At 37.2% G+C, this 11,416-nt stretch overlaps 1 protein-coding gene across 2 annotated transcripts; it reads right to left on the bottom strand.

The window, feature by feature from the left end:
* Window positions 1-3,271: 3,271 nt before the first annotated feature.
* Window positions 3,272-9,556, bottom strand: LOC110451820 (dual specificity protein phosphatase 19-like). Of its 2 annotated transcripts, XM_021500018.1 has the most exons (4): window positions 9,522-9,556; window positions 8,410-8,439; window positions 6,170-6,445; window positions 3,272-4,466 (listed from the first exon to the last, which is right to left on the bottom strand). In XM_021500018.1, the coding sequence occupies exons 3-4, from the start codon at window positions 6,411-6,413 to the stop codon at window positions 4,063-4,065; spliced, it is 648 nt and encodes a 215-aa protein (XP_021355693.1). In that variant the 5' UTR covers window positions 6,414-6,445; window positions 8,410-8,439; window positions 9,522-9,556; the 3' UTR covers window positions 3,272-4,062. The 2 variants fall into 2 exon arrangements, with proteins under 2 accessions (XP_021355693.1, XP_021355692.1); XM_021500017.1 differs by lacking the exon at window positions 9,522-9,556 and having other exon boundaries at window positions 8,389-8,439.
* Window positions 9,557-11,416: the final 1,860 nt, after the last annotated feature.

Below are 11,416 nucleotides of genomic sequence, written 5' to 3'. Positions count from 1 at the left end.
TATCAAATCAACTACATGTCATACTGTCTTGAAAGATAAAATACATACTGTATATATATGTAGTTGTTAAATTAAAAGGATACAAATTTAAATAAATTTTGAAATGATTGCTTTTTCTCTGGGTTTTGAGAGGTAAGTATAGTGGGTCACAAGCACAAACAATCTAATTAAAATTATATCGCGACATATCGGTAAACGGTAGCAATGTGAAGATATAATTTTAATTAGATTGAAGCACAAACTGATTGTATGGGATTTATTTACACATTCTTTATAACAGTAATCACCTAGTCAACTACACGAAGGAGAAAAACATTCCTTAAATAGGTAATTGTAAAAAACATCAAAAACACTAACAAAACTTACATTGCCACCAAGCCCTAGACCTCCTACCTCCACTTTTCGTTTACAATCCCCAGTAAGGGAGGTAACTGTTACAAATCGGTATTGGGACCTTACATATGTACCACAACAAACAATAGCTTTGTATCTGACAGGTGTTGTAACCAGCACAAACTTACAATCACACGTGTAAAGTGAAAAGGATATCTTTTTCTTAAGGCTGCCTTTAGTGGAAGTATAATTGTCTACCTAATTAATATCATAAGAGTAAACGGTTGAGGTCACCATCATTCTTCTTAAAATACAACAAATAACTTTACTGATAGGTGAAAATATAATATTCTCTATTTTCATTAGATAAATAAATCAATAGATAACAGATAAATAAACAACAGTTGAGGTTGTTATTGTTCTTTAAATAAAATAAAGATATTGATGAAGTTAAAACACTTTTTTTTAACATTTTCATCATTATCCTGAATCTTAACTGTATGAAAAGCAAAAAAATAAAACTGCATGTCAGGCCATGTTTTTTGTTTCCTTCTCAAATGAAGAGAAGAAATATTATTGTCAAATCATGTAATATTTTTTTTAATAACTGTTTAAAAACAGTGGAGGAGTTTTGATTTTATGCTTAAATTACATCTTTATATTAAATTTGACTGACCCTTCAACAGTAAACACAATGACATCTTACATGCCTTGTCACGATATATCACGTACATCAGACTTGTCACGATATATCACGTACATCAGACTTGTCACGATATATCATGTACATCAGACTTGTCACGATATATCACGTACATCAGACTTGTCACGATATATCACGTACATCAGACTTGTCACGATATATCACGTACATCAGACTTGTCACGATATATCACGTACATCAGACTTGTCACGATATATCACGTACATCAGACTTGTCACGATATATCACGTACATCAGACTTGTCACGATATATCACGTACATCAGACTTGTCACGATATATCACGTACATCAGACTTGTCACGATATATCACGTACATCAGACTTGTCACGATATATCACGTACATCAGACTTGTCACGATATATCACGTACATCAGACTTGTCACGATATATCACGTACATCAGACTTGTCACGATATATCACGTACATCAGACTTGTCACGATATATCACGTACATCAGACTTGTCACGATATATCACGTACATCAGACTTGTCACGATATATCACGTACATCAGACTTGTCACGATATATCACGTACATCAGACTTGTCACGATATATCACGTACATCAGACTTGTCACGATATATCACGTACATCAGACTTGTCACGATATATCACGTACATCAGACTTGTCACGATATATCACGTACATCAGACTTGTCACGATATATCACGTACATCAGACTTGTCACGATATATCACGTACATCAGACTTGTCACGATATATCACGTACATCAGACTTGTCACGATATATCACGTACATCAGACTTGTCACGATATATCACGTACATCAGACTTGTCACGATATATCACGTACATCAGACTTGTCACGATATATCACGTACATCAGACTTGTCACGATATATCACGTACATCAGACTTGTCACGATATATCACGTACATCAGACTTGTCACGATATATCACGTACATCAGACTTGTCACGATATATCACGTACATCAGACTTGTCACGATATATCACGTACATCAGACTTGTCACGATATATCACGTACATCAGACTTGTCACGATATATCACGTACATCAGACTTGTCACGATATATCACGTACATCAGACTTGTCACGATATATCACGTACATCAGACTTGTCACGATATATCACGTACATCAGACTTGTCACGATATATCACGTACATCAGACTTGTCACGATATATCACGTACATCAGACTTGTCACGATATATCACGTACATCAGACTTGTCACGATATATCACGTACATCAGACTTGTCACGATATATCACGTACATCAGACTTGTCACGATATATCACGTACATCAGACTTGTCACGATATATCACGTACATCAGACTTGTCACGATATATCACGTACATCAGACTTGTCACGATATATCACGTACATCAGACTTGTCACGATATATCACGTACATCAGACTTGTCACGATATATCACGTACATCAGACTTGTCACGATATATCACGTACATCAGACTTGTCACGATATATCACGTACATCAGACTTGTCACGATATATCACGTACATCAGACTTGTCACGATATATCACGTACATCAGACTTGTCACGATATATCACGTACATCAGACTTGTCACGATATATCACGTACATCAGACTTGTCACGATATATCACGTACATCAGACTTGTCACGATATATCACGTACATCAGACTTGTCACGATATATCACGTACATCAGACTTGTCACGATATATCACGTACATCAGACTTGTCACGATATATCACGTACATCAGACTTGTCACGATACATCACGTACATCAGACTTGTCACACGATACATCATGTACATCAGACTTGTCACGATGTATCACGTACATCAGACTTGTCACGATATATCACGTACATCAGACTTGTCACCATACATCACGTACATCAGACTTGTCACGATATATCCGTACATCAGACTTGTCACGATATATCACGTTCATCAGACTTGTCACGATAAATATCACATACATCAGACTTGTCACGATGTATCACGTACATCAGACTTGTCACGATATATCACGTACATCATACTTGTCACGATATATCACGTACATCAGACTTGTCACGATATATTACGTACATCAGACTTGTCACGATAAATCACATACATCAGGCTTGTCACAATATATCACGTACATCAGACTTGTCACGATATATCACTTACATCAGACTTGTCACGATATACATCACATACATCAGACTTGTCACGATGTATCATGTACATCAGACTTGTCACGATAAATCACGTACATCAGACTTGTCACGATATATCACGTTCATCAGACTTGTCACGATAAATATCACATACATCAGACTTGTCACGATGTATCACGTACATCAGGCTTGTCACGATATATCACGTACATCAGACTTGTCATGATATATCATGTACATCAGACTTGTCACGATACATCACGTACATCAGACTTGTCACGATATATATAACGTAAATCAGAGTTGTCACGATACATCACGTACATCAGACTTGTCACGATACATTGTCACGATGTATCACGTACATCAGACTTGTCACGATATATCACGTTCATCACACTTGTCACGATATATCACGTACATCAGACTTGTCACGATATATCAGGTACATCAGACTTGTCACGATATATCAAGTACATCAGACTTTTCACGATATATCACGTACATCAGACTTGTCACGATATATCACATACATCAGACTTGTCACGATATATCACGTACATCAGACTTGTCACTATGTATCACATACATCAGACTTGTCACGATATATCACGTACATCAGGCTATATATGTACGTACTGCATTATCTTTCACTTCATGGTGATTGAATTAAGTATGAAAAAAGTGTCCTTTGAAACGGCTTTGTGACTAGAGAATTGGTATTGTGAAAATAACAATACAGTAAATAATATCAATAAATAAAAAAACAAATTAATCAACAGTTTTCTTCAGGTGAAACAGCTTCAGGTGAAACAGATTCAGGTGAAACAGCTTCAGATTGAATTTCTTCATCTCTGTCTTTTCAGTTGTTCTCCATAAACTTTCAGCTGACTTTGAAATCCATCATTTGGGCGAATAGCGGGACGTTTATCCTTTACATGACCATATGCATGTTGAAGCGTCATACCCTCGCGACTCATCAGGTAGCCGATGACAACGGTCGCAGCACGAGACACTCCAGCGTTACAATGCACAAGTACCACACCCGTGTCCTTTACTCGACCTTGATCTATGAAACTAAAAGCTTCCTCAAATTTTTGTGAGATTTGGAAATCTGGATGGTCGTCCATCTTCATGGATTTATAGGTGAAGTTTCTTGGAAAATGTTCATCCACAAACGATGCCACATTTAATATGTGAGTTACGTTGTAATTCAGTAGTGTCTCCTGGTCACAAGCCACATCCTGGGAACCTAGACCAAAGGGAAGTAACTCATGATGATCAAACTGATAAGATACAAGAGGCCCAAGAGCCTTAGCGGTCACCTGAGTTATATCATAGGTACTGGTACATGTAGCTTTATTTTATTGTTTAGATGTGATGTGGAAATCAGCATGTAAACTAAGTGAAATACAATACTTTTCATGTCATCTAAGGATAAGAATTTGAAAATATTGGTAAATGTTCCCTTTGGGGCCCCGCCCTAGCCCCTGGGGATCGGGCAGGAATCCCAATTTTACAATGTAATACATGCATATATGTACTCTCATTCACCAAAGATGATTTTGTCTAAGTTTGAGTAATTTTCTGCTGAAAATGGATAAAATATACCCAAAAGTGTTATTTCCCTATATAAACTATAGTAAACTTTACTTTACCCCCTCCCCAAGGGAGAACGGATAGCTCGGGGGTCCTGAAATTTACAGCTAATATAAAGCCGCTGATGATCTTTCTTATTATGCACTGAAATTGAATGTAGTACCTCTGAGTCTGGAGAAGAAGATTTTTGAAATATTGGTTAATTTTCCCTTTGGGGTTGGGTAGGAATCCCAATTTTACAATTTTGTAGCCTCATCTACCATGGATGATCCTGACCAAGTTTGAAAAAAATCCATCCACTGGTTCTTAAGAAGAAGTTGAAAATGTTAAAAGTTTACGCACGATGACAGAAAGCGATTAGAATAGGTCACCTGAGCTTTGCTCAGGTGACCTAAAAAGAACAAATGGCCAATTTTGGTTAGCTGTTGGTTTTAGTTTAGTGAATGGAACACTGATGAAAACAGGTGACTTTTTGCTTGATTGGTATCAGAGTTGATAATCTAAAACTATGACAGTATAAATAGATATGAGTGTTGAGAATTCCATTACAACTACTGCTTTATTAAATTATCTTTTCTGCCAAACCTAATTACTTGAACATCATATTACATAATATTCCTTCAACTGCCTAGAAACAAGTAAATTTTAAAAGTTTAACAAATTTTCCCTATGGGGACACAATTCTTCTGTCTGCAGGCCAGGGGCCACAATTTTCATTTATACACACTTATGTCTACTTGGCCCAAGGATCATTTATACCAAATCAGGTTAAATAAAATCCTTCACTCATAATAAAGGAGAAGTATTTTAATAATTTGCCCCTTTTCCCACTTTTAGGCCACCCTGCTGGCCCCGGACTATGTCTTTTTAGTTTCTTATACATGTATAGCTACAAAATTAATTTCTCTTGACCCAGGGTAACTTTATACTTATACCAAACCTGCAGAAAATATTCCACCTATCTAAATCTGTAGATCTTGATTCACTCCAAATTTTATGCCTTTGTCCTTTTGGTCTGATTTACAGTAAAACCTCAATATACTGTCACCATTTGTCCAGAGAAAATTTGGCATTATAAAGGGATTTGACGCTAATTTGGGGGAAACGGATAAAGTATTCTTCAGAAAACAAGAAAAAGGGACATTGCAATATGGTCGCTGAAAATGACGTGGCGAATGATACAAGTTTTACTGTACTTCTTCCTTGATAGCCATGATAATTTCTGAACACAATACATGTATCTATTTCTATGTACCTAAGTTTTATCTATTATAAAAATTATAGTAAAACAAACATGAACATGTAAATCACCATTTCATTCACTTAACATACAGAAACACAAAAGTTGTAACTCACTCAGCAAAAGTCCTGGTAATATTTCCCCAACTTGCATGTCGGGAATTCCCCACCCCACAAATCCGTACGTTTGGCCAACTGTTTTCTTGGACACTGTTTTACCGTCTTCGTCATGACTTTCGATGAATGACTCTCCTCCTGCTGTGGTTACTTTCGTTTCTGTCTTTTTAAGGCTACACTTTTTAAAGCCTGTCAGCGACTCCTTCAGAGAATTACGGAATGACTTCTTCCCTCCACTCGCCATCTTATCTAGCTGTGTCCAAAAAGCCTGAATGACTGGGAAAATGACATAACTTTTAGAATATTGAAGTCTAACCCTGTTTCAAATTCATACTTTCAAATTCATGTCATTTATTTGATCCAGTATATCAATTACTATGCAGTTTCTCATGCTTTTGGTGGCCTTTTTCAAACTTCAAGTTTGTTTGAGGTCTACTATCTAGCAAATAACATCAAGGATATAAAAGATGTGCTGTAAGATGTGAGATAAAAGCTTATGGGGCAACCATCAATTTTTGGAGGCCAGACATGGGGGCATTATTTGGAATAGACATTCTTGCCTTGCTATCATGAAAATATACATGTAATCTGGCTTTCATACAGATGAAAGAAAATGTACTTGATCAAGACTTCATCAATATTTATTACAAAGAAAATATGAAAATATAATGTGAATATGTATCATGAAAAAAATATAATAAATGGTTGAACATACTCAACAATAGATTGAGAATCTGTATTTATTTAATACTATTATAAGTCTTCTTGGCCAAAGAATGCTCCAGATCAAAATCAGTGAAAATTTCTTCTGACATCAGTACAGTTGGAGAAGGATTTACCACTTTTCCGTCTATATTGGACCCTTTACTTCTTTCCCTAATGGGGGCCCACTCTCTATTTACTCTCATAAGTTCAGTTTCAGTGCAGGTCCAGTTTCTGTGCTCTGACCTTTTGTGCATTACTGCACACATACTGCAAGTTTATTATTGTCATCATGTTTGGCAAATATAAACACTTCTTTTACATCAGCGAGGAGCATGCAGGTCAGGACACAAAAGCAAACAAGAAATTTGTTTTTGTGAACAAAAACATATGTCTCCCCTTGTTAGCCAATATGCATATTTGGAAGAATTTATAGAAAGGTCACATCAAGATTAAGGTGTGTAGACTCTGAACCATTAAACTTTTTAATTATTCTACAACGTAGGAAAAATAACATGGAACTTAGGCTGCAGACAAACTTCGGTATAAAATTAACAAAGAGCTATAACTCTATATATAGTGTCAGCACAAGACCTTATTCCAGTGCACTGCACACCTTACCGGTAAGTCGATAAAACGTCAGAATAATTCGGACTAATGTGGGTGATGAAGGTATACCTTAAGTTTGATCAAGATATCTTAAATGGTTTAAAATTTACGGACCGGACAAGAATTTACTGAAAATGTTGCACTTATTTTACCTTTGACCTTGAGGTGAAGGTCACAGTGACCTAATTTCAGTGCACTGCATACCTTCTGTGGGTGATGCAGGCATACCCCATGTTTCATCATGATATCTTGAACTGTTTAAAATGTATGGTCCAGACAAGTTGCAATTAGAAGAACCAGAAGAAGTAGAAGAACCAGTACTAATACAATATGTCTCCCTTCATAAGTACGGAAGGACTCAACCCCGTTATAACAAGCTTATTCTACACGAAACATTTTGTTGTCATTAAAATATAGCTGACACGAAAGTCAAAATAATATTTTATTTGTCTTGCAAACACACTTTCCGAAATTTTGGACTGTTACAGTACACACATTTTTGTACAGTACACGTACATACGCGTTATAAATAGATGGGCACAGAAACTGGATGGGCACATATATATATAACAGAATGGAAAACTGGACACAGCATGCTATTTTTTCTTTTGAGGACCAATTATTTGACATATACAATAGGACGACTGTACTGTTATGAAAAATAGGAACTTCTAGAAACCCTTGTATTACAAATCGCCGTCCCTTTCGTCCGTTCGTACACTTCAGTATCTAACTTAGTTACAGCAATACTATAAACCGATTGTTTATCAACAAATGGCAGCGACAACAGTAACATGAGTTGGCCGACACTCCATTATTCAAGTAGTGCAAAATAAGTGTCTGTTAAGGTTTATGTGCCTGATATTCGTACGAATATAACCAAAGTGATGACTGCTAAGAAGCATTACCTAGGCTATATATACGTTCACCTGTCAGTCGTCCAATTCATCTTCTGTGATCATAGGTGGTGGGCACGTCTATCAAAAAAAAATATATATATAAAACTAGAAAGGTGAGGAACTCAGCCCCTACCAGCGGCTGGCAAAATTGAGGTAATTTTGTTTGAAGTGTCACAGAACTTTTATCCGCTAACATCCTTCCCACAGCGTAGTCTCGATCGAAAGTAGGGACATTAATCTTTAAATAACACCCATTATATATCTTCAAAACAGTGTAGTTATTTCGTAAGCAGTTTCGAAGCTCGCGAAAATCACCGATTTGTGTTACCTCGGACACGATCCGGAACATTTTTTCGAAACAAATTCTTCATTCGGTACACAGAATAGCGGACGACGTAACATTAATAAACCATTGTATACTCAGAGATAAGGTCAAAACAAACTTGCTTACTTGTTTTACGCACTACTAAATTTCTCCTCTCGTGTCCCTCAAGTATTTTCTCCGCAAGATTTCACATTCAGCCCTCCTTCGTCCACCATCTTGGAGAATTTTATAATATGCAAGCTGATTGGTCGAGCTATTTTCGTCTATTTTTAACCGGCCGTTAGACCAATCAGCTTGCGTGTTACATATTATAAAATTCTCCAAGATGGTGGACGAAGGCGGGCTGAATGTGAAATCTTGCGGAGAAAATACTTGAGGGACACGAGAGGAGAAATTTAGTGGTGCGTAAAACAAGTAAGCAAGTTTGTTTGGACCTTATCTTTGAGTATTCAATGGTTTATTAATGTTACGTCGTCCGCTATTCTGTGTACCGAATGAAGAATTTGTTTCGAAAAAATGTTCCGGATCGTGTCCGAGGGAACACAAATCGGTGATTTTCGCGAGCTTCGAAACTGCTTACGAAATAACTACACTGGTTTGAAGATATATAATGGGTGTTATTTAAAGATTAATGTCCCTACTTTCGATCGAGACTACGCTGTGGGAAGGATTTTAGCGGATACAATTTCTGTGATACTTCAAACAAAATTACCTCAATTTTGCCAGCCGCTGGTAGGGGCTGGGTTCCTCACCTTTCTAGTTTTATATATTCATTTTTTTTTTTTTTGATAGACGTGCCCACCACCTATGCTGTGATAGTTCTACATCAAACTTCATCAAGCTACTTCCGGTATACGTCTGGACTTTGGTAAAACACGGATAAAATAGCGGATGAAATGACGGATCACTGAACGTATACACAAGGATAACTTCCATGCATTTCATGATATTATTACTCCCCATTCAATTTAAATGTATCATTGATATATTTCCAAAATGTCAGATGCTTTCTGGAAGGAATACTTTGACATGGTTGACATACATTGTACTCATATGCTTTGTTCGAGGAGAAAGAACGGGGGACTGGGAAATACATTTGTCATCCTTGGGGTTAATGTTACCATATTTCTTTGCATTTGACAGACAAACTATTCAAGATACGCTGCCCTTTAATTTGAACAAATGACACAGCTGGAGGGAAAAGCCCCTTACTCCTATCATTTGTGGAGTTGATCAAATTCGTCCTGTAGTTGATTAAAGTGGCTGATGTGATTAATTTGTGAAATAAAGTCAGTCGATTTTGCAAAACCGGCGCATCCACACATACCGTTAATGAAGGCAATGTACAGAAAATGTGGCCTTGACAAGATGAGGGTGATGGGTATTTTGTTTTGCTACAAGTTGTGTTATAATGAATACAAACTTAAGCATCCATTGAAGTGACCTACTTTCCACCCAATTATGAAATATTAAGTGAACACAATACAACCTACATAAACTGGAACATTTTGTATTTGCTCATTGTTGGCTTCAAGAGTAAAACTTTTTCTCGGCATTGCCCTACACAGAACCCATGCTTCGTCTATTGGCAGTATTGTTTGTTTGAAACACCTCTGGAAGGCAGTTGTGCTGGATTGAAGGGCATGGTCGTCTTCTAGGAGATACGAATGCATTGAGTGCTAGTTCTTTACCATCTTCTAGAGCCCGTTTTCGTTTTTGCGTTGAAGCCTTAAAATATCCAGATACCAACGAATTATGATGTTTACGTTATATGACTATCATATTGGTGCATGGTGTAGTTTGTTTGCCGTCTACCTTTGCCTCTTTGAAATCCTTAATATCGGCTGCCATTTTGGGTGAAGACGTGGTTCTGAATGTTGCTCGGAATGAAAACTTCATCATTTGCAGACTGTTGCTGATCAGCCACCGACGTTTCGATGCGAAGTCGCTGGTCATGTGATAGCCAGTGTCCCAGACGGTTTAACATTGTTATAAATTCCCGACTCCTAGTCAGACGGTTTAACATTGTTATAAATTCCCGACTCCTAGTCAGACGGTTTAACATTGTTATAAATTCCCGGCTCCTTATCAGATGGTGAATGGCATTAGTGACGGCAACATGTTTCGGTGTGAGGATTCGCCCTCTTGCAGTAGCATACATGTCTTGGCCAATTGCCAGAATGCGCTTATATTGATTGTCATCAACAGGAGTGGGTTTTTTGTTGTTGTTTTTTTCCCCTTTGTTTCGCAGTCCCTACGATAAGATGTGGTAGGAAGAAGGACAGACGATGTCCAATTTGTTGTTCCATTTTGTTATATCATTTGAACTTGGAGGAAACTTCAGAAGGCCAGTACATGTTTTCAATTACATGGTTTTATTAGAACTGCTGCATCATTCAACACTTGATGAATCAATAGTTCTCTCTCTCTCTCTTTCTCGCTCTCTCCCTCTCCCTCTCATGGCTGATGTTGCTTGCATAGACCAGTTCACTTTTTGAGCGACACATTCGCGCGTTAAGAAGGTTAGTCGAGCTCTTAATGCTGTATAAGACGTGCTTGGACTCTGCATGACTTATGTTGGTTCCTGCCGAATTGACATTGTAGACAGGATGTTTATGTACCTATCGCGAATATTAGTTAACTCGTACACATGATTGGTAAAAAGTTCGGACTCAACTTCAAGTAGAAGAAAACTCATTTCTCTGCTGTGGA

The sequence above is a fragment of the Mizuhopecten yessoensis genome, unplaced genomic scaffold (genome assembly GCF_002113885.1).
Source record: "Mizuhopecten yessoensis strain PY_sf001 unplaced genomic scaffold, ASM211388v2 scaffold6211, whole genome shotgun sequence".
NCBI lineage: Eukaryota > Metazoa > Mollusca > Bivalvia > Pectinida > Pectinidae > Mizuhopecten > Mizuhopecten yessoensis.
The sequence above is the reverse complement of the archived record's forward strand: the minus strand, read 5'-3'. Positions and strand labels throughout refer to the sequence as shown.

Excerpts from the sequence above, each read along its gene's own strand:
- LOC110451820 (XM_021500018.1), bottom strand. The coding sequence starts at position 6,413 with ATGGCGAGTGGAGGGAAGAAGTCATTCCGTAATTCTCTGAAGGAGTCG. Across the intron at positions 4,467-6,169 it reads ATTACCAGGACTTTTGCTGA|GTTCCCAGGATGTGGCTTGT; the intron begins GTGAGTTACAAC and ends CCTTTGGTCTAG.